The 22554-nt window shown below is 47.8% G+C and overlaps 3 protein-coding genes and 1 long non-coding RNA gene across 9 annotated transcripts in view; 3 read left to right on the forward strand and 1 right to left on the reverse strand.

Annotated features, from left to right (window-relative positions):
• Positions 1 to 7939, forward strand: ING4 (inhibitor of growth family member 4). 5 transcript variants are annotated; one of them, XM_028532454.2, is made up of 8 exons: positions 1 to 127; positions 3892 to 3963; positions 5651 to 5817; positions 5997 to 6111; positions 6271 to 6379; positions 6635 to 6782; positions 7044 to 7105; positions 7221 to 7939. In XM_028532454.2, the coding sequence occupies exons 1-8, from the start codon at positions 91 to 93 to the stop codon at positions 7258 to 7260; spliced, it is 750 nt and encodes a 249-aa protein (XP_028388255.1). In that variant the 5' UTR covers positions 1 to 90; the 3' UTR covers positions 7261 to 7939. The 5 variants fall into 5 exon arrangements, with proteins under 5 accessions (XP_028388255.1, XP_028388256.1, XP_028388257.1 ...); XM_028532455.2 differs by having other exon boundaries at positions 6274 to 6379; XM_028532456.2 differs by having other exon boundaries at positions 5997 to 6102.
• On the reverse strand, positions 4255 to 12622 carry LOC118498677. The gene is made up of 2 exons (XR_004901148.1): positions 12387 to 12622; positions 4255 to 4393 (listed from the first exon to the last, which is right to left on the reverse strand). It is a non-coding gene; the product is annotated as an uncharacterized LOC118498677 (long non-coding RNA).
• Positions 12132 to 20335, forward strand: LOC114513248 (acrosin binding protein). The gene is made up of 10 exons (XM_028532483.2): positions 12132 to 12304; positions 12621 to 12839; positions 13011 to 13105; positions 13585 to 13702; positions 14356 to 14896; positions 15355 to 15487; positions 17709 to 17888; positions 18015 to 18182; positions 19327 to 19410; positions 19996 to 20335. Exons 1-10 carry the CDS (start codon positions 12262 to 12264, stop codon positions 20116 to 20118), a joined length of 1704 nt encoding a protein of 567 aa, XP_028388284.1. The 5' UTR covers positions 12132 to 12261; the 3' UTR covers positions 20119 to 20335.
• Positions 15360 to 22554, forward strand: part of LPAR5 (lysophosphatidic acid receptor 5) — a 16575-nt gene continuing 9380 nt past the window's right edge. Inside the window, exon 1 of one of the 2 annotated variants that reach the window (XM_036017348.1) lies at positions 15360 to 15487. The gene's annotated coding sequence lies outside the window, so the exon portion shown is untranslated. Of the gene's footprint in view, positions 15488 to 21406; positions 21911 to 22554 lie in introns of those variants that run through there. The other variant, XM_036017345.1, reaches the window with a different exon arrangement.

The following is a 22554-nucleotide window of genomic DNA, read 5'->3' on the forward strand; positions in this document are numbered from 1 at the left end:
AAAGCCGTAACCCAAGAATAATAGCTTCAGCGTCTGTCGCGTTTCGGCCACTTCCGGGGCGGATCGGAAGTTGCTTTGTTTTGCTTCAAGATGGCTGCGGGGATGTATTTGGAACATTATCTGGACAGTAAGAGCAGGCTGGAGGAGGGGGTCAGGGGTCACAGAATGGTGGTGGTGGGGGGTCGAGGCAGAAGAGATCTATGGCTCCCAAGTCCCGGTGGTTGGAAGATTACAGTTTTGAAAGGGTTCCGGGAAAGATAATATTGGAGGGTATGAAGAAAGAGGGGGCGGGGCAGCAGGATGAAGCCTCGCTTTCAGGGGTAGATGAGGGAGGGGCTGCGCGATGGGGCTCAGGGATGTTACTTGAAGGGCTTGACGGGCATCCCCGGGAAGATATTTGCCGTCCCCATCTTTAGGATCTCCATCTTCACTATATATATATTACATATATATTAAACTATATGTAATTAATATGTAATATAATATTTGTAATTTCCCCCCTCAAAATCATTCCGAATTGGTCATTTTAGTATATCACTGCCATTTGGAGTAGCGACAGAGAGCTCGCAGCTTCTCTATTTACTCTTTCCCAAAAGCGTTTTCTCGTAACGATGGGGGCTTTTAAGTAACCACTGTGAAATCATGACTTGGAATGCTTCTCTCTTTGCAGTAATGATCCAGTTCCCTTCAGATGGAAATCTGGTGTTTTGTTTATGCCACTTTACATAACCCAGCCCTTCACAAAGCCTGTCATCCTATGTGCTTCCATTTGTCTTAGTGTTGGAAGTCATTCATTCATTCACTCATTCATTTATTGAGGGTCTGCTATGCATCAGACATAATGGCAGATAATGAGGTTATAAAAAAAAAATGAACAAGACATAGCCCTTGGCCTCAAGTGCTCAGTCTAGTAGGAAACAGATTCTGCTAATAAATATAAAACAGTGTGACAAGTGAAATATTAAAAATAGCTTAAAAGGACACTTAGTAACACTGGAGATACAGAAGCTCATTATCTGGGGATGTAGGTAAAGCTTTACAGAGGATGTGATGTTTGAATAGAGTTTTGAAGATTGAGTGTTTGCCAGTGTGGAAAGAGGGAATTGCAGGTTGGGAAAGGCATGAGCAAAGTATTATGATGGGTTCGGGGCAATGTCAGGGGAAAGTAAGGTCGGGGTGTTTGATGTATAGGACTCTTGAGGTGGAAGAATGGGAGGGAGTGAGAGTGGAGAAAGAGGCTGGAGCTAGATAGTGCAAGGTCTTCTTTAAATTTTTATTTTATTAGAGATTTCTGACTTTTCTTTTTTAAAAAGAGATTTTATGTATTTATTTTTGAAGAGAGGCAAAGGGAGGGAGAAAGAAAGGGAGAGAGACATCGATCAGTTGTCTCTCACATACCCTCAACTAGGGACCTGGCCCACAACCCAGGAATGTGCCTTGACCAGTGATCAAACTGGTAACCTCTCAATTTGCAGGCTGATGCTCAATCCACTGAGCTACATCAGGCAGGGCAGTGCAAGGCCTTTTAAAGCCAAGCTAAGAAGCTTGCACTTTAGTGAGGAACCAACAGGTTTTTTAAATAGAATGATTTTTATAAAGGAAAATGACTGACGTGTGATAAATTGGAGCATGCTAACCTTTGTAGTAGATGAATTAGTGGTAATAGTCCAGCTCAATAATGAGGATCTTATCTCAGGGAGTGACAAGTTTTGGGGAGTTAAATATGACCAACTGACCAAGTGGTTGAGACAGAAGAAAGGGTCTAAGGTGATTTCTTGATTCCCTGCTTGGGAAGTGAGGTAGACAGTATGTCATCAACAAGATAAGAAATTCAGAGGTAACAGAAATATATTAATTCAACTTAGACTTAAGCATAGAAATGGTAATTGTGCCCTGGCTGATGTGGCTCAGTGGACTGAGGACAGGCCTGTGAATCAAGGGGTCACTGGTTCCGATCCTGGTCAGGGCACATGCCTGGGTTGTGGGTCAGGTCCCCAGTGGGGGGAGCGCAAGAGGGAGCCACACATTGATATTTCTCTCCCTCTCTTTCTCCTTCCCTTCCCCTCTCTCTGAAAATAAATAAAACCTTTAAAAAAAAGAAATGGTAATTGTATCCATGAGAATGAATGAGATCTCATGGAGAAAATGAATGAGAAAATGAGAAGGTTAAAGAGTAATCTCAAGAAAGCATTCATGTTGAAGGGACAGATTATGGAAATGTTAGTGTGGGAACTACCAGTAAGTATATGATGAGATTCATAATCCAAAGGGAAGAAAGTTACTCAAAGGAGAGAAGATGTCTCCAACTGGACAGTAAAACATATTTTAGGATAGGACTGATAAGACCATTTGCTTTGATAAGTCATTTGGTGACAAAGTGATCGGAGTAAACTGGTGGTAGTAGGTCTGAGGTTATAGGTTAAAGCAGTGGAGGCATTTTAAAATTTGAAGTGTAGTCATGCAGAGAAGGTTTTTTTTTAATGGCAGAGATTTAAGTATTCATGCATTTGTTCAAGTATTTATTGAAGACCCTCGTATGCAAATCACAGTTTTGAACACTAGAGAAATAGAAGAGGACAGGCATGCCTAGCTCTTCTGGAAGGCTGGGGAGACATACCAAAAATACTGTTACTAATTACACAATTATTTAATTATAGTTGGATCAGTGCAAAGAAGGGTAGAGATAGAATAACTTGACAGCAAACTCCAGGGCACTTATTGGAGTCTAGAGAAGTCAGGGTTGAGCTGAACTTGGAAGAATAAACTGGAATTGAGTAGGCCAAGAGGTATGGCGGTGGTGGGATGAGGAAGATCAGGTGGTGCCTTCTGGGCACAGAGAGCAGCATGTGGAAAGCCAAGCAGCAGGAAGATTGCTGTTAAGTTCCAGATGCTCAGAGAAGGCCAGTGTAGTCAGAGCAGACAGAGCACAAAGGGAGACTGATATGCGTTAAGGCTGGTGTGAGGTAAGCAAGGGCCAGAAAGTGCAGAACAAGAGGAGAAATAGTGCTATAAGAAGTTACTGGAGGGTGATAAGCAGGGTAGTGAACAGATTTGCATTTTTATTTGCATTTTTTATTTTAAAGTCCACCTGACGATTATGTTTATTGATTTTAGGGAGAGAGAGAGAAAGAAACATCGATGTGAGAGAGAAACATCGAGCAATTGTCTCCGTACGCACCCTAACTGAGGGTCAGACCTGCAACCTAGCTATGTGCCCTGACTGGGGATCACACCCGCGACCTTTTTGGCATATTGGACAATGCTCTAACCAACGGAGCCACCCAACCAGGGCCAGATTTGCATTTTTTTTTTTTAAAGATTTTATTTATTTATTTTTAGAGAGGGAAGGGAGGGAGGGGGAGAGAGAGAGAGAGAGGGAGAGAGAGAGTCATCAATGTGCGGTTGCTGGGGGTTATGGCCTGCAACCCAGGAATGTACCCTGGCTGGGAATCGAACCTGGGACACTTTGGTTCCCAGCCCGCGCTCAATCCACTGAGCTACGCCAGCCGGGATTTTTTTAAAAACATTCTGGCTACTGTATGGAGCGCAGATTGGAAGTTTGTATGTGATGAGTGGTGGAGGATACCAGGAGGATATTTGTAAGTTGAGAGCAAGGGACTTAGAGGCAGAGATTGACTGTAAGGGAAAGGGAAGGGCTGATTTGTAAAGTTTCTGAAGGGGGAAAGGTGGGAAGGCTGTGCAGAGATAAGGAGGTTGGTTGTGAAGAGAAGCAGACACTGGCACTTCTGAGGGAAGAATGATGATTGCTGTTCCACAGGCGTCCAGTGGTTCAAAGGAGGGAAATCTGAGTCTTACTTTGGACCTGCACTTGAAAAGCAGCTATAAGGCCTATGAAGGCCAGTGAGTCTCAGTTACTCCTCTTCTCCCTAGGTATTGAAAACCTCCCCTTTGAACTGCAGAGAAACTTTCAGCTCATGAGGGACCTGGACCAAAGAACAGAGGGTATGTACAGAATAAGCGGTCCCATGTGTATATCGGGTGTATGTGGTCATTTCTTTTTCTGTTCGGTGTTACCATATCATCCGGTCTGATCTGGAGAACTTTGGCTTCTTTCTCTTTTTTACTCTCTTGCATTTCTTGAAAGGAAAGTAGTGATGATCTGCATTTCAGTATCATCTTTCCATAACAAATGGCGTATTGCAACAGTACCTCAAGAATTCAGAGATGCTATGTCCTGTATATCTTCCTCAAGAACAATTCAACAAACCAAAGTCAGCACCAGAGTCATGTCTGTTCTCCATGTTCAATATATTTATAGGAAGGCTAGAATCCTTCTCCTCCACTGGATTGTTAACGTTACAGTCACAAAATTCAACACGGCTTTAGACTGCACCTCACGCTGGTAGACAGGAACTCTGCTGTATGAAAAGTTCTTAGAAAGGAAAAGAAAAAGAAGGAAAAGCAGCAATTTACATCAGGAACTCTACACTGTATTCTTCAGCCTTACAGCAGCACTAGATACCATCTGTGGCCTTCCTTGGAAGTTAAACAAGTGTGGCTGCATTGAGACATTCACTTGGAGCCTGAGGCTGCACTGCAATGGTCAGGTTGGTCCCTTCAAAGTCAGAGGTGTCTGTTGGAGCTATCCCCCAAACCTGCTGAAGGATATGTAGGTCTTACCTTCCATCCTTGTGAAACCATGCTTAAGACTCTAATAAGCTGGTAATAGAATACCTAAAATTGTGATTTAAGTTACTCTGGATAAGTTTACTCTTGAAAAGGAGATCATCTAAAACCCTGGATGTAGGCCCTTGAGAACTGTCTGCTGAATTCTGAGAACCAGCTTGCTTTCTTTGTAATACAGTTCCAACTCTTGAGTTTAAGCACAGAAAGGCCAGTTGGAGATTATCAAACTACCTGCTTTTCCAGCTTCCTTTAAGGGCCTTGAAGAAGTGGAGCATAAGCATAGTATGCGCACAGTCCATCCTGTCACCTGTCACTGCACTGTGTTACAGTCATGCTTCTGTCTCTTTCTGTCAACGTATTTTATGATCCCTACCAAATACTAGGCAGTAGACATCTGTAGTCTGAGTGTCTTGGGACATTGCCAGCCTTCCAATATTAAAGTGTTTGGAGCACTATATAAGATAGCAAACAGAAAAAAGTGCTGGAAGTTACCAGCAAATTGCAGATGATGAGCAAAATAGGGTGGGCAGTAAGTTGAAGACTTGTCTCATTTTAAATGATGAGTTATAGATGCAGAGCCAGCAGCAGTGAATGACCCAGCCTTGTTTACAGCACTCAGAGCTGCTGTGGGATATTTTTGCCACAAGAAACCAGGTGGCTTTTGAGACAAAATTCATCATTCAAGAAGCAGCAGCAAGCCCTGCAAAGAAGTATCTTTAGACAACACAAAATCATACTTTGTATTAGTGCAATGTGCAAAGGATCTATCATTATGTTTCAGTCATTTAAGTTGCAACTCTGATAGCAATGTTTTCAGCGCCTGAAGGAAACTTTAAAACAAATACTATCATATTACTTAAGTACATGGCACAATGAACATGCAGTACGTATTAGTTATCAGAGGTTATCATGGTCAATGGAAAAGGTCCAAGCAACAAGAGGAAGAAACGTGTATCACCTAGCCACTCAGGGGCCATTGTGACCAGGCCTCTCTCTGTTGTAGACCTGAAGGCTGAAATTGACAAGTTGGCCACTGAGTATATGAGTAGCGCCCGCAACCTGAGCTCCGAGGAAAAATTGGCCCTTCTCAAACAGATCCAGGAAGCCTATGGCAAGTGCAAGGAATTTGGTGATGACAAGGTGCAGCTTGCCATGCAGACCTATGAGATGGTATGGCCCTGTTCATGGCTCCCCACCTACCTCCCATCTATTCCTCAGGGTCCTAGACCCCTCCTTCAGCTGTGTTGGGATCTGTTTTGGGTCTGGGAGATCTATAGAATCTTACTTAACCAATCTTCGTTTACTGGCACTAACCTTGCACCTCTTCCTTTTCCTTCCTTTCCACCCAGGTGGACAAACACATTCGGCGGCTGGACACAGACCTGGCCCGTTTTGAGGCTGATTTGAAGGAGAAACAAATTGAGTCAAGTGACTATGACAGCTCTTCCAGCAAAGGCAAAAAGAGTGAGGAGGAGGGTGGGCTGTGAGAAGCGGGTCAAGGAATCGAGGAGAAGAAGCCGGTTCTGCAGCTGTGAGGGAGGGGCACCAGGTTGGAAAGAGGGGGAAGGAGGAGGACTTAACTTGTCTTTCTCCCTGCCTTTTGGCTTTCCCCCTCTTTCCTAGAAGGCCGGACTCAGAAGGAGAAAAAAGCTGCCCGTGCTCGTTCCAAAGGGAAAAACTCAGATGAAGAAGCCCCCAAGGCTGCTCAGAAGAAGTTAAAACTTGTGCGCACGTGAGTGTTTCGGGGAGCACTTAGCCAGGTGACACCCTCTTCTCTCCCATGGCCCCACGCCCACTCTGCACTGCCCCTTGCCACTTTCTCTGTCTTCTGTGCCATATTTCCTCTCCTTACCATTTTGGTACCTGCTGGACAGAGAAGTGAAGCCCCAAATCATTTGCCTCACCAAGATCTTCAGCCACCTCCAAGAGTCTCAAGTTTTAGCTTCCTTTCCTGCAGATGACACTTTCTCTTCCTCTTGGTATGCAGAAGTCCTGAGTATGGGATGCCCTCAGTGACCTTTGGCAGTGTCCACCCCTCTGATGTGTTGGATATGCCTGTGGATCCCAACGAACCCACCTATTGCCTTTGTCACCAGGTCTCCTATGGAGAAATGATTGGCTGTGACAACCCTGACGTGAGAACCATTTTAACTGAGGATGGCCGGTCCTGGGGACATGAAGTAGAAATGAGATGCAGGCAGGGGGGAATGGTTGAATAGTGGGACTTCAAATTAGGAGGAAGGTGACTGGAGTTGTTTGGCCTTGGGCCTTGAAGAATTCTCCAAAGAGATGGGATAAAAGAATACTCCTAAGGAACCTTGGGTGGGGGTGGGGGTGATTCTTTTCTCTCCCCTGCTCCACCCTGGCCTGACTTCTGCTTCCTCCCTCTTTCCTAGTGCTCCATCGAGTGGTTCCACTTTGCCTGTGTGGGGCTGACAACCAAGCCTCGGGGGAAATGGTGAGAGAGAGCTGCGGTAGGAGCTGGCCTGCCCCTACTACTCTGAATGGCAAAAGGCATTCTCCCTTTCACTCACTTTCTCTCTTCTCTGCTCAATCGCGTTGTTTCTTTTTAGGTTTTGCCCACGCTGCTCCCAAGAACGGAAGAAGAAATAGATAAGGGCCTCGGATTCTAACAGTTTCTTCCACATCTCCTGACCTGGGCTAGTGCGGAGAGGAAAGCCGGTGCTGGGGCCAGGGGTTCCAGGGAGAAGTGAATGGTGCAGTGTTGTCATCCCTTCTCCTGCCTTGTCTCCACTCCTGGTGCTGAGGCCGCACCCAAATCCCGTAGGGAGGGGTGCCGCAGCCACTAAGGGTAGTGCTCTCATTCGGCCCACCCCCTTCAGAAGGAAGTGGTCTTACCCACTGTCCTTTTGCCTCCATGCTGAGGTTGGTGCTGTATTTCCAAGGGAGGGTCCTCTTCATTCCCCTTGCTTTGTATTTAAGGACTGGGGCAGTAGCATGGGGGCGCTCCCCCAACCCTCCTAATTCCCTCCACCCTGTGGTGGGGCTATGGTGTAATAAACTTTCATTGTTCTATTCCTGCTTTTTCCATGGAGGGGGCTCCCCTTCCTCTGTGCCAAGAGGATTCGTCCTGGCCTTGTGAATGGGAGAGGTCAAGGTGGAACGCAGATAAGCCACGTGTAAAAGAACTTGGGTAGGTGAATAAAAGCTATACCTATTGGCCTGCTGTGTTTTTATAGAGACACCATTTTAGTACATGTGCTCAGTATTTTTTCCCATCCTTTGGGTTAAATAAGAGGTGGGAGGATGACATGTCAAAAGTAAGATAAGACATGGAACCAGAGGTGCACCAGAATGCCCAACTTCTCAATGTGGGAAGGACAAAGCTGGCTGGTGGGGTTGGTGTGCCTCAGACCAAGGGTTTCCAAAACTTTTTAAAGTGTACATCTTTTCTCCATAAAACATCTTCCACTTAATTTCCAATAAATATGTATTTGTGTTTTATACATGTACTATTATAGTAAATATTAGCTAGATTTCTTACTTTAAACACAAATCAGAAAAACACTTTTCCCCTACACCTGTGGATTGTCTTGCTCATCTCCCACTGGGAAACCACTTCCCTAGATTGAGCCACGTTTACACCTGAACTCCCCTGCTCTTGTTTCCCCTTTTGGCTCATTTCTTACCTGAAGAATTCCTCTCCGGTTCCTACCTGGGTAGGCCCTGACTTTGTGTTGTATATTCCATGTCTGTGCCCCGCCCCAGAATCCTGCCAATACTCACATCTGGGCCTCACCACCTACTGGGCAGTTCGTTTCTCAAAGCCAGTTTCCTCATCTGCAGAATAGGGATAATAATAATATCCAGTATGGGATTCCCTTGGGAAAGAAATAAGGTGATACACATAGAAAAGAACACATAACCTACTCCATCGAAAGTAATCAAAAACTTCCAACAAAACTCGACCGGGTGGCTTCACAGATGAATTTTACCAAACATTCAAAGAACTAACACCTGTAATTCTCAAACTATTCCAGAAATTCAAGAGGAGGCAGGACTCCCCAGCTTGTTTTATGAGGCCAGCATTATCCTAATTTCTAAACCAGATAAAGACACTACAAAGTAAGAAAATCAGGCCAATATCCCTGATGAACATAGATGCAAAGATTCTCAACAAAATATTAGCAAACCGGATCCAGCGATACATTAATACACCATGATCAAGTGGGGTTTGTTTTGGGGACTCTAAGTTGGTACAATATCTGCAAATTAGTTAACATGATACATCACATAAAATGAAGGATAATGATCACATGATCATATTAAAAGATGCAGAAAAAGCATTTGATACTGCAGCACCTATTTATGATTAAAACTCAGAACATGATAAACCCATAGCCAACATAATACTCAATGGGCAAAAGCTAAATGAGCTTCACTTAAGATCAGGAACAAGATGGGGATGTCTGCTTTCACCACCCTTATCCAACACAGTACTGGCAGTCCTAGCCACAGCAATCACACAAGAAATAAAAGGCATCCAAATTGGAAAGTGAGTAAAAGTACTTGCAGATGACATGAGCCTATATATAGAGAACCCAAAAGATCCCACCCAAACTACTAGAACTGATAAATGAATTCAGTAAAGTAGCAGGATACAACATAAATATCCAGAAATGGGTTGCATTTTTATACACGAATAATGAACTATTAGGGAAACTAAGAAAACAATCCCATTTACAGTTGCACCCCCCAAAAATACACATATATATATTATATATATCTGGGAGTAAATTTAACCAAAGATGTACAAGACCTATATTTGAAAATTATAAGACACTGAAGAAAGAAACTGAAGAAGATACAAATGGAAGCATATACTGGGTTCATGGGTAGGAGGAATTAACATTAAAATGACCATACTACTGAAAGTAATCTATAAATTCAATGCAATTTCTATCAAGATACCAGTGACATTTCATAGAACTAGAATAAATATTCCAGCCCTGGCTGGCATGGCTGAGTGGATTGAACGCGGGACTGCAAACCAAAGGGTCACTGGTTCAATTCCCAGTCAGGGTACATGCCTGGGTTTTGGTCCAGGTCCCCAGTAGAGGGTGCATGAGAGGCAATGTCACATTGGTGTTTCTTTCCCTCTCTTTCTCCCTCCCTTTTTCTAAAAATAAATAAGTAAAATCTTTTTTAAAAATATTCCAAAAATTTATATGGAGCTAAAAAAAGACCCTGAATAGCAACAGATATCAAACTATACTACAAGGCTATAACAATCATAGTACTGGCATAAAAACAGACATGTAGATCAATAGGAAATGGAGAACCCAGAAATAAACTCATGCTTTTATGGTCAATTAACATTTGACAAAGGAGGCAAGAACATACAATGGGGTAAAGACAGTGTATTCAGTAAATGGTGTTGGGAAAATTGAACAGATACATGCAAAAAAAAAAAAAAGAAAGAAACTAGACTGACCACCTTCTTATACCATGCAGAAGAATAAACTCAAAATGGATTAAAGACTTAAATGTAAAACTCAAAACCATACAAATCCTAGAAGAAAAGATAGCCAGTAAAATCTCAGACATTTCATGTAGCAATATTTTTTTCTGATATACTTCCTCAGGCAAGCAAAACAAAAGAAAAAAATAAACAAATGGGACTACATCAAACTAAAAACTTTTTGTACAGAAAAGGAAACCATCAACAAAATGAAAAGACAACTCACTGAACGGGAGAACATATTTGTCAATGATACATTTGATAAGGGGTTAATATCCAAAATGTATAAAGGACTTATACAACTCAACACCCCAAAAGACCCCAATCCAATTTAAAAGTGGGCAAAGGACCTGAATAGACATTTCTCCGAAAAGGACATACAGATGGCCAATAAACATGAAAAGATACTTGATGTCACTAATCATCAGAGAAATGAAAATTAATACCAGATGAGATATCACCTCATACCTGTCAGAATGGCTGTCCTCAATAAATTAACAAACGACAAGTGTTTATGGAGAAAAAGGAACCCCCCCACACTGTTGGTGGGAATGCAGATTGCTGCAACCACTGTGGAAAGCAGTATGGAGTTTCCTCAAAAATTTAAAAATGAGATTGCCTTATGACCCAGTGATTCCACTTCTTGGAATATATCTGGAAAAACCCAAAACACTAATTTGACAGAATATATGCATTCCTATGTTCATTGCAGCATTATCTGCAATAGCCAACATTTGGAAGCAACCCAAGTGTCCATCAGTAGATGAGTGGATAGAAAAGCTTTGGTACATTTAAATAATGGAATACTACTGGGCAAAAAAAAAAAAAAAAAAAAGAAGGAAATATTACCTTCTGAAACAGCATGGATGGGCCTGGAGAGTGTTATGCTAAGTGAAATAAGCCTGTCGGAGAAAGACAAATACGATATGATTTCACTTATATGTGGAATCGAACGAACAAAACAAACAAAATAGAGACAGACTCATAGAACAGAGGACACACTGACAGCTATCAGAAGGGATGAGGAGGGTGAAAACCATGAAGGGATTAAGAAAAAACTCATAGACAACAGTATGTGATCCCAAGAGGGAAAGTTGGGTGGGGGCCTAGAAGAGGAAAAAGGGTGGATAAACGGGGGTGGAAAGGTGAACCCACAGTACAATATACAGATGATATATAATTGTACACATGAAGCCCATGTAATTTTATTAACCAGTGTCAACCCAATAAATTCAATAAAATTTTTAAAAAAGATATTTGAGCCCTGGCTGGCATAGCTCAGTGGATTGAGCATGGGCTGTGAACCAAAGTGTCGCAGGTTCGATTCCCAGTCAGGGCACATGCCTGGGTTGCAGGCCATGAACCCCAGCAACCACACATTGATGTTTCTCTCTCTCTCTCTCTCTCTCTCTCTTTCTCCCTCCCTTCCCTCTCTAAAAATAAATAAATAAAATCTTTTAAAAAAGATTTTTGAGGAAATATATAAAACCTCGTTTCCCCCAAGACCAAGATAAGCCCACTCTAACACATGAGAACTCAGCAACCTGTCCGGCTTCATTCGTTCATCCTGCTGCCGTTCACTGAAGGCCAGCCACGTGTCAGCACAGTAAGATCCGCCATCCCCGCCACCCCCAATCCCACGGCCCGGGAAGGAAAGACAGACGTGTAAACAAACAATTGCAATAATACGTTGGTAGTACTGCAATAAAAGTGAAAATAAAATCTATAGGAATTTAAGGAGAACGTGATCCCTTATTAGTTGTTCCTGGAGACGTTTATGTTCATTCCTTTGGACACAGGGGTCTCTTTTATTCACGGATATTTTAGGTATCTCTGATACCTGAAAGAATATGCCGAGCATCCCTTACTAGTAGATATTTGGTAAATACTTGGTTTTTGTGCTGGAAAAGAAAAAAAGAAAGAAAGAAAAGAACAGCGTCAATGACACCACCGTCAAGCTGGACTGGGCCACGCGAGGGCCCACGCGGCAGCTGCTGCGCCCCGCCCCGGCCCTCTGTGACGTGGGCCGCCCCTTCTGGTCCTCGGAGGTCGGCCGCACCCGCCGGCTCTCTCTGGCTCGGCCGGTTGGAAGCCGCTTTGGTCCGGGCAACGCGGGCGGACCGTCTGGGGCCATGAGGAAGCTGGCTGCTGGCTTCCTTCTCTCACTCCTGAAAGGTGAGAGATGCCCACCTGCTGGGTCTCCCCGCCGCCCCCACCCCACCCCACCCCACCCCACCCCGGCCGGCCCTCTGCCTACCGTTTCGGAAACGTTTCTCGGGGAGGCCGCGTGGGGCCGGATCCCCGGCTTCGGACTTGAACTCCTCCCGGGCCTCCTCCAGGCCCGCCTGTGTCTCTGTCCCTGGCGTCCCCACCGGCCAGACACCCGCGTGCCTGGTCCACACGAGGCCCCGCTGGCCAGTCTGGGTCCGTCCGGGGCCGGGAGCCGGTTTTGGAGCTCGGGCCCTCCGTCTGTCTGTTCCCCGCCCCGCAGTGCTGCTCCTGCCTTCGTCAGCTGCCCCGGCCCAGGACTCAGTTTTGGCCTCCACTCCCGGCAGCCCTCTCTCCGCCACCGAATATGAGCACTTCTTCGCACTACTGACCCCTACCTGGAAGGCAGAGACCACCTGCCGTCTCCGGGCAACCCACGGCTGCCGGAACCCCACCCTCGTCCAGCTGGACCAGTATGAGAATCACGGCTTGGTGCCGGATGGTGAGGGCCCACCTAGCAGGGCAGCTGTGTACTCACTGGAGACGGGGAGGGTACGGCTGGCCTCTTAGGCTGCACCCGTACTTCCCACTCTCCAGACCCCATGCGCCCAGGGCACCGCCGGGCGGGAGCTCCCTCTGTGTGTTCACCTTCTCCACCTCTGCCCCTTCGCAGGTGCTGTTTGCTCCGACCTCCCCTATGCCTCCTGGTTTGAGTCCTTCTGCCAGTTTACTCAGTACCGTTGCTCCAACCACATCTACTACGCAAAGGTGAGGCCCAGGAAAAGGTGAATCTGGTGTCCAGGACAAAGGCAGTGGCAGTGGCAGTAAGTGGCCAAGGAAGGACTCCAGGATGACCATCCTTAGGTGTTCCCTCCCTGCCACTTTGCCAATCACTTATGCAGGTCATGTATGCATACAGCCTCGCCTTGGGCATTTGGACTATCAGAACACTTCCATTCCTGCAAGAAGAAGAGGGAAGAGGCCAAGAGATAAGCCCTTCCCTGTTTTCTAATTGTCAGTGCTTTCATTCAAATCAAACGCTAAAGACTGAAGGCAAGGTTGTGGCCAAGACCCGGAGTTTTATCTTGCAGTTGAATCCCTTCTCAGGACTAGAGGGTTCTGCCAGGGACCCTGTCCCTTTATCCTGCCCAGGAACTGTGAGAGAGGTGGCATGCTGGAAAAGCACAAGCTGAAGTAGAAGTCCACCCTTCAGGAAAGGTATTCCCTCATTTCTTCTCTTCTTGCAGAGGGTCCGATGCTCCCAGCCAGTCTCAATTCTCTCACCTAACGCTGTCAAGGAGATAGACACTTCCACTGAAGCCCAGCCCAACACAATGACCTCCCCTGTGTCATCCCACATCACAGGTGAGACCCCCCCCCCAGCACCTGGGAGACGACCAGCAACTCCTTTCATAAATCCTAGAGCCCAGGGTTTAAGGAGTCAGTGGTAGAGAAATGGGAAGAATGTTGAACAAAGGTGGGAGGTGTGGACACGCAGTTCCTTTTAGGTAAGGGGCGGGGGCTGTTTTTTAGGAATGCAAGTTAGAACTTTCCTGTCCCAGAATATCTTCTGGCATGACTTAGAAGTCTGCCCTGAATCCATTTTTTTTATAGCTCTCCAAACATTCCTGTGTTTGGAAGTCCTCTGGGACTTCTGTAAGATAACATTTTCAGTCTAGAAAGGATTAGATGCTAGCTATTCAGAGTCCATGCTGTTTCCTAAGTGAGAGGAACAACAGGTGGTATTTGAGGTGGTGGTTAAGGAAGAGGAGCGCTTGAAAGGGAGGTGGAAAGGCGACATGCCACCAAGACCACAATCGCCATGGTACTAATATTTTGATATTTGTATTCCTCTCTGTGTCTTCTATACTCGAATGTGTGAATAATTATGATTTAGGCTGTTTTCTTCCTCCTCGGTGCTTATGTGTGTGTCCCTCTGTGTACAAAGACACTCATAGTTCAGAAAGTTAACTGCCCCTTTTTGTCTCTTTCTCGGTGCCTCCCAAACCGTGCTGCAGCCACAGAGCGGCAGGCATTCCAGCCCTGGCCGGAGCTGCTCAACAACAATGTGGAGGAGCTGCTGCAAGCCTCCATGTCCCTGGGAGGCCCAGAGCAAGGGTCAGAACACAAGCAGGATCAAGGGCAGGAGCATAAACCAGAGCAAAAACAAGGACATAAACAGGAGGAAGGGCAGGAGCAAGAGGAAAAAGAAGAGGAGGAGGAAGAGGAGGAGGAGGAGGAGGAGGAAGAAGAAGAAGAAGAAGAAGAAGAGGAAAAGGAAGTGGAAGAGGAAGAGGAAGAGGAGAAGCAGAAGGAAGGACAGGGAGCCGATGAGGGACTGCAGGCCATGCCTGGACTGCAGACAGACTCAGAGCCCAAGCTCCAGGTCGATTCTTTATTTTCCAACCCTTTCTCCTTCACTGCCCGGGTGCGGGAAGCTAAGTCTAAGCCTATGATGATGGAGAACATCCAGGAGCTCATTGGATCTCCCTCGGAAGTGGAAGAAATGAGTGATATGTATGATGAAGACTCTGTTTGGAGAAGCCAAAGCACTGGCAGGTACAGGAAGTTCTGACTCCCCTACTGGCCCTGCCCTTCCTGTTGTCTTCTTTGGGAATGAGAAGCCCACTTCCCAACTTTGGCCTGCAGACCCACTCAGACCTGCGTGGGCTTCAGGGACACCTAGCAACTGCCTGCCTCACCTGTTCAGTGGCCATCAAGGGTTTAAGTCCTGCCCATTTCCTACATGACGTACTGGAATGAGCCCTGTACCTGGAGCTACCAGCCTTGGGTTCTGGTCTTATCTCTGGTTTTAATGAGCATTGCAACTTTGAGGAAATTACTTCCCCTTTTCTGGACCTCTGTTCCTCATTTTTGAAAGGAAACAGTTAGTCCAGAGGTCTCTAAGGCCCCATCCAGTATGCTGAATGTGTCTGAGAGGAGGGGAAGAGAATGGATGAGGCTTTCTGCCCCAGCCCTCTGGCCCATCCCCACCAATCAGGGGTGTCTCCTTGCAGCCTCTTGCAGCTGCCCCATGTGGAAGCCTTACTGGTGATGTGCTATTCCATTGTGGAGAACATCTGCATCATGACCCCCACAGCCAAGGCCTGGCGGTACTTGGAGGATGAAACCCTTGGCTTCGGGAGCAAGGTAGGCCCACATGCTCTTTAATGGATACGTGCTCACTGAGCACCCCCTGGGCCTGGTGCTCTACTATTAGGCCTTGGGGGTGGGGCATGGGCAGGGATACAGAAAGCATGAGGCATTGGTGGACAGGCTCTTTCACCAGTGGGAATCCCTTCTTTAGAAGGACATCTCCATGCCCTGGCTGGTGCAGCTCAGTGGATTGAGTGCTGGCCCGCAAACTGAAAGGTTGCAGGTTTGATTCCCAATCAGGACACATGCCTGGGTTGCAGGCCATATCCCCAATTGGGGGCATGCGAGAGGCAACCAATCGATGTTTCTCTCCCATTGATGTTTGTCTCCCTCTCTTCCCCTCTCTCTAAAAATAAATAAATAAAATTGTAAAAAGAAAAAAAGGACATCCCCAGCTCATCTTAAAGGAGGAAAGCTCAAGACTAGTCTGGAATCCATTCCAATCCTGAATTCATTCCTCAGCTCTCTGAGTTGTTAGGCTTGATGCATCTCCTGATCCAGTTCATACCATCTTCAATGCTTGGACCTGAGATGCAGCCCTCCTGTTCCAGGGATTTGTAGAGATATTCCAGTTTCAATGTGTCCTCAGCATCCAGAAAATCCTATTCCAAGAAAAATATCCTTTAGGTTTTCAAATAATACAAGTTAGCAAGAGTTGGTATGCCATCCATTCACCCATTTGTTCAACAAATATTGATTGGGCACCAACTCTGAACCTGGTATTTGAGATATTAGCAATGAGTACGATAGATCGAATCATCTTGGAGCTCCTGAAAGCTCGGTGGGAGAAATGGACAAGGAAACTGGCAGAACCGTGTGACAGGGTAAACGCTGTGATGATAAATACAAAGTGCAGAGAGAGCAGAAAGGGACGACTGTCTATGTTCCAGAGGATCAGAGAATACTTCTTAGAGGGACTTAGAGAACCTCTTAGGAGAGAAGAGAAGTTAACCAAGCAAAAGAAGGGATTTGGTAGGAGTTTCCTGCTAGAAGGAATAGTATGTGCAAAGGCTGTGAGGCAAGGAAGAGATTTCATGAGGGACCAAGAATGAGTATATTGCTCCTGCCCTTAAAGGGATTCAGTGGCATTACCAAAGGAGTATGGTGGGTGTCGAAGAGAGGTTTCTTAAGAGCAGGAAGTTTAGGAGTCATGGGGAGCCCGCCAGAGTTTAGGGTTTGGTTAAGGGAACAGTAAGGAGTTCATTTTTGCCTGGAGCAAAGTAGGAGAGAGAGTCAAAGAGATAGTAAGGGTTATAATGTGAAACATTGCAAATGGCAGCCTGATGCATTTGTATTTAATTTGGTAGGAAAAGGAATTTAGCAACCACTTTTGAACAGGAACACAGCAATGCCTCCCTTAGGAGCTGTTGTGTGAGCAGACAAGGTGATGTGGGAGATTTTGTGCACTGCGGTGCGGGGTGCTCATGGGTGAAGCAGGAGGAGGGTGGGAGTGACTGCAGATCCTCCTGAGAAGGCTGAGGGAGCGCAGACAGGGCGGAGAGTCCAGCTAGGAGGATGTCTTCCAGGAACTTGGAGGTTTTGAACCTAGGTGCTTGAGTAGAGTATAGGGTTTGAAGTTGGAAGAACTGAATCTACACCCCAGCTGCACCATCTATTAAGACATTTGGTTTTGAGGAACTTAGCCTCATTGAGCTGGTTCTCTGCCAACCAAATGGAGATATTATTAGTACCTATGCTAGTGTAGGGCTCCTGTGAGGACTAAATGAGATGTAGTATTTATAGCCATGGTTCCTAACCTTGTATCAACCCTTTGTAAATGTTAGCATTATCATCGGCGTGGTGGTGGGAGAGAGGTGGGGGGAAAGAGAGAAAGAGAGAGAAAGGAAATTAGGACCTATTCAAAGGTCTATTCAAAAGTCTAAGTTAAAGGTGGCTGTAGGTCACTGGGTCCCATGGTGGATATCTCTCAGGCACTCAGCAACTGAGGATTTGAAGTTTGGGAAAGAGATCAGAATTGATTATAAAGACCCGGTGTCACCTGCAGAGAGATGATGATGACCCGGGAGTAGATACATTGTCCAGGAAGAGGGTGAAGAAAGAGAAAGCTGAGATGAGGTCGTTGTGGAACCTTGGGGAAGGGGCAGGGAGAAAAGACAGAGAAGCCTTTGGAAGATCCTGAATGCAAAGACAGCTCTGGAGGGCTGAGGAGTGGGACGGTCTCAGCCTCAGCCCCTTAACTGCACTCCTGTCCTAGGTCTGCGACAGCCTTGGACGGTACCATGTACCTACGTGTCCCCTCTGTGACTTCTGCTCCCTGAAGCTGGAGCAGTGCCAGTCAGAGGGTAACCTGCAGCGGCAGCAGTGTGACAACTCCCACAGAACACCCTTCGTGAGCCCCTTCCTCTCATCACAGAGCATGTCCATTGGCATCCAGGTACCTAGCTGGCTGGGCAGCCTGCAGTGGGGGAGGCCTCGGGCTCTAGGCAGATCTGGGTGTCTGGAAGGGAGGCCTACAGGGGAAGCAGAGGTGCGCACTTCTCCCCTGTCTACTGTGCCACAGATGGGGACTATAAAAGCAGGACGCTATTATGGGCTGGATTTTTACGGTGGGCTCCGCATGGACTTCTGGTGTGCCCGGCTGGCCACAAAGGGCTGTGATGATCATCGAGTCACTGGCTGGCTCCAGACTGAGTTCCTCAGCTTCCAGGATGGGGATTTCCCCACCAAGGTCAGAGCCTTTCCCCAAAGCTCAGCCCCACCTCACTTACCCCAGTTTCTTCCAGTTACTTACTCCAGGCAACCCTGGGATGTGGAAGGGGGCTTGGGCTCTAGCTTCTGAGAACCAGTCCTCACTGAACCTGCTGCCTGTCTCCAATAGACCAGACACACACACACAGTAGAACAGGACTGTGTTATCATAGAAGTCAGAATTGGGAGGGATAGGGGAGCACAGGACTGGGTTGCAAGAGACAGAGGTTCTGGTCCCAGCTTGGCCAGTTATTGCCAAGGGGCTTTGGCCAGGTCACTTCTCAGAGGAGGCCAGGTGCGCTCAGGGTGGTATGGCTGTAGACTGGTCAAGTCACTTCTCATTGTAGGCCAAAGTTATACTCATCCCTACAACAAATGACTCAGTGATTCCTGCGAGGCCGCCCCTCGCCCCCGCATCCAGTACTACCCTACCTCAGTCTGACATTTTCCTTCCCTAACTCTTCCAGTGCTTTCCCTGCTCAGTGGCACCATTGTCACCCCGCTCCCCAAAGTCACCTCCTCTGTGGAACCACCTGTTGTACCTGAGCGCCAGTCCCCTCCTGTCTGTGGTTTAACAGGGAAAATCAAGACACGGAAAAGTAGGGGAGCTAAGAAAGGGCTGGTCACTGAGTGGAGGGGCCCCTGCCCAGATCTTATCTCTGGGTCCCTAGATCTGGAAGGGGTCTCAGAAATCACCTCTGCTGCTCCCCTGAATTTATAGACGGGAGGCAAGTTCCACCGAGGGAAGTGATTCACCCAAGGTCACACATTAGAGATTGTTCTACCCTCCCTCTCACTTACCTATCACTAGAAGGCTCCCTGAGGTAGAACAGGGCGTGAAGGCCCAGTTCTGCACCCTTAGTGCCCCCCTGCCCCTTTCCCCATTTCTCAGCCACTTCTCCAGCAAGCTGAATAGCAGCACAGCCATTTCCTACTCTCTGGCTCCTTGCTTCTTCCTGACTGAGGGTGGGATGGGAAAGGCAGAGGGGACAAAGGCTTTTTCCTTGGTGGGGGGGTACCCAGCTGTAAGAGGTCTGGTTCTCAAGGGCCACACCCCTGCCCCTGGTTCTGCCACCTTGGTCACTAATATCTCCCTGCCTGCCCATCCCTGGCTCCTGGTTTAGATTTGTGACACAGACTATGTGCAATACCCGAACTACTGTGCCTTCAAAAGCCAACAGTGTCTGATGAGAAACCGGGAAAAGAAGGTGAGCCCCTCCCCGCGCCCCTCCTCTTCCCATCAGCCCCTCAATCAGTCACCTTGGTTGGGTGTCTTTTCTGGGCCACACAACCTCCCCTGCTTCAAACAGCAGGGATGTGGAGAGCAGTTTCCTGTTTGCCTCTCAGGGCAGAGGCCTCCATCCGAGCCCTCCCTCTCCCCGCTTTGGAGTAAGCAAGCCCCCCACCCCCCCCACCCGACCAAAGGGGGCTGCGGGCAGGGATGCTGCAGATGAGAGGTGAGGGCCCCAGGGCACCACAGGAAGAACCCCAGCTGGGTTGGGAACTAGAGGTTGAGGCTGCGGTGTTGCCTCCCTGCTCTTACTCACCGAGAAGTCTGGGATAAGTCACTTCCTCCCCCAGGCTCAGCCCCTTGACTTCCGAAAGGAGGGGGCTGGGCTACTTGGTGTCTCTTGCAGCTTGAAAAACCCACATGTTTCCTTCTTCCCTCTACTGCCCTGTGCCCATGCCCTCCAGTTTCTGGTTCTCACGGGACTTCTGACACCTCCCTCCCTACCGCCACACCTCTGGCTCCTTGCTCTGTAACTCGGACTGTGTGCCCCATCCCGGTGTAGGTGTCCCGCATGAGATGTCTGCAGAACGAGAGTTACAGCCTCTTGTCCCCAGCCAAAAGCGAGGAGCTGGTGCTTCGATGGAGCCAGGAGTTTAGCACCTTGACTCTCGGCCACGCCGGATGAGCTGGAGTTCGTCCTGTCTCCCCCCCACCTGACCCTTCCACATTTTCCATTACTTTTATACCCCATTTGTCATCAGTTTGCCTCCAGGCTGCCCCTTTTGGGTCTCTTAACTGGTCCCCACTCACGGTTTCCTTGGGTTGGGTCAGCAGTCCCACAGAGGTCTGCGATGGAAACTCCACCCGCTGTAAAGGATGTCTTTGTATAAAGTGTTTATTTTCAACCCGTGTGGCCCATTTTTGTTATGATCCCATCCTCAGCACTGCCACAGTGCCCCATGGGAATCAACCCTCCACCCCTCCCTCACCCCAGGGCTTATGGATCCTTCTGCAGGTGAGATGATTTCATGGGAATGAAATTATCAGGCAAGCAGCCATCTGCTGGGAGAAGAAACCCTAAGAGTTCAGGGATCAGGGAGTTGGATTGAAGAAGGCCTCAGCTGGGGCTGGGGGTCCTGTAGGCCAGGAGGGTGTATGTGTCTTCATCTCTGAAGCCCCGGGCCCCAGGAGCTCACCTGTGAGTGTAGGATTGTCCCTCTGGACAGTGAGGTCATGCCCGGGGCAACAATCCCTGGAAAGAGGGCAGGACTTGCCCTTTATCAAGGAGATGGAAAGAGCTGGGGCCTGGAGCTCGGGAAACCCTTGATTTGACATCCAGTTAAGGGCACATGGCCTGAACGTTGAGGTGATTGTGTCTTGTCAACATACATTGAGATATGACTTCAGTATTGGCCTTTAATAACCTGGGGTCTCCCAGAGCGTATTCCAGGGACACATATGTTTGAGAAGCTGTACAGTCTCTCTCTCTCTATATATATAGGTTCATGGTGATCAACAACATTAAAAAAAAAACTTATGGAAAAATTAAAGCATGCACAAAAATAGAACTGTGATGCAACTCCATGCACCACCCTTCACCCCGCTTTAGTCATCAGCGCACGGCCAGTCCATTTCTTACGGAAATGTTCAAGGCCCTGAGAAGCGCTGTAATAGAGAAATCTGTCTCAGCTAACAGGTTTCAAACTCCTTTAACCACACTATCTTTTTTCACTTATCACTCAAACACTTGCTTTTGTGTATTGAGTAAGCACCACAAGTTGATACAGAAGATGAGGGGCTTGGTCCAAGGTTGTAGAAAAGCAGGGCTGTCATCTGAGCTCTCTGTGAGCCCAGTGCCCCTGACCCCCCCACCCCCCCCCACCCCCCCGCCAGCTCACAGCCTAGGGAAGAGACAGAAGCAAGGAGGTAACTGCTGTGATTGGGAGCGGCGGGGGGCTGTGCACGCTCTGCAGTGAGAGTGGGCCCAGCAGCAGCCCTGGCATGCAGCGGGGTGCTCGGCAGGGTGAGGTGTAAAGCGAGGAGTGGCAAGAGCAAAATCACCTGAGGGATCTAAAAGAGAGACATCCAGGGGGAACTCGTAAGAAAATGGTGAGGCCGGTGGGTTAGTCATCACTTTAGTGGGTGGGTGTGCCGGTTAAGGTTCCCGGAAACTGTGGGGAGTGTGTGAGCAGTGGGTGGGGGGAATCATTAGCGGGGCCAGAGTTGGGGCTGGAGTCAGTGCCATTATCAGCCCGGGTTTCTTCTCTGGCTAGTCTGTGAAGACCGCTGAGGGCAACCACTTCCTCCTCTTTCTCCCTGCGCTTGTGGGGTTGGGCGAGTGCACGGAACTGGAATCTGCTGAGATCTGCCCAGGTGGGTGTGTCCCCACCCGCCCCAGGAGCAGGTCCTTCCAGCCCAGCCCAGAACAGGCAGCAGCAGCCAGCTTGGGGCAGCGGCAGAGCTCAACAGGGACACAGGTATGGGGGCACGCGGGGCAGTACCCCTCTTTTGGAAATAAGGGACATGGTGGGGGATGGAGGTGAGGGTGGGCCATGGGCCCTGGAAAATGTCTGTGAATAGTGTGAAAGCTACAAGGGCTGCCCCAGGCAGAAGGACTTGACCAGACAGAGGTCACACCTGGGAATGCCCCTCTCTCTGAAGCTTGAAGCCCCACACTGGGGTGCCTCGGGAGGCCGTGTGCTCCCCTTCATTCTTTAAGCCCCACTGTCATGCTGAGCCCTGGGCTTCCCAAGGCCACCATGGAGGGTCCCCTGGGGATGATTTCCAACCTTTCCTTACTCTCAGTGAACGCTTAACCCCCCATAGCCACTCGCCCCCCAGGGCCAGGCCCTCTGCCAGACGACATTGAACGTGTCTGATGAAACACCGTGAACGGCTCACTGGCACAAATGTGCGCTTATGTGTGTTCTTCCCGGCTAACGAAGGGGTACTTTGATGTGGTCTTTGAGAAACGCTGACCTAACCTAGTGCGTCCATCTACATAAGAGGATCCGACTTAGACAAGGTGATTTCTAACGTCCCCGTGGCTCTGGTAGAATGTGGCTCCTGGGTGGCAAGAGGGGGATGACATGTCAGATATTGAGCACAGCGGGGGATATCT

This window comes from Phyllostomus discolor, chromosome 2 (assembly GCF_004126475.2).
Source record: "Phyllostomus discolor isolate MPI-MPIP mPhyDis1 chromosome 2, mPhyDis1.pri.v3, whole genome shotgun sequence".
In the NCBI taxonomy this organism is placed as follows: Eukaryota; Metazoa; Chordata; class Mammalia; order Chiroptera; family Phyllostomidae; genus Phyllostomus; species Phyllostomus discolor.

What these genes read in the sequence shown, in the direction of transcription:
- ING4 (XM_028532454.2), top strand. Translation starts at nt 91, where the DNA reads ATGGCTGCGGGGATGTATTTGGAACATTATCTGGACA. An exon ending in CCATGCAGACCTATGAGATG is followed by an intron (nt 5,818 to 5,996) that starts GTATGGCCCTGT and finishes CTTTCCACCCAG; the next exon opens with GTGGACAAACACATTCGGCG. An exon ending in ACCAAGCCTCGGGGGAAATG is followed by an intron (nt 7,106 to 7,220) that starts GTGAGAGAGAGC and finishes GTTTCTTTTTAG; the next exon opens with GTTTTGCCCACGCTGCTCCC.
- LOC114513248 (XM_028532483.2), top strand. Translation starts at nt 12,262, where the DNA reads ATGAGGAAGCTGGCTGCTGGCTTCCTTCTCTCACTCCTGAAAG. An exon ending in CCTTCTCTCACTCCTGAAAG is followed by an intron (nt 12,305 to 12,620) that starts GTGAGAGATGCC and finishes CCCGCCCCGCAG; the next exon opens with TGCTGCTCCTGCCTTCGTCA. An exon ending in AGAAGCCAAAGCACTGGCAG is followed by an intron (nt 14,897 to 15,354) that starts GTACAGGAAGTT and finishes GTCTCCTTGCAG; the next exon opens with CCTCTTGCAGCTGCCCCATG.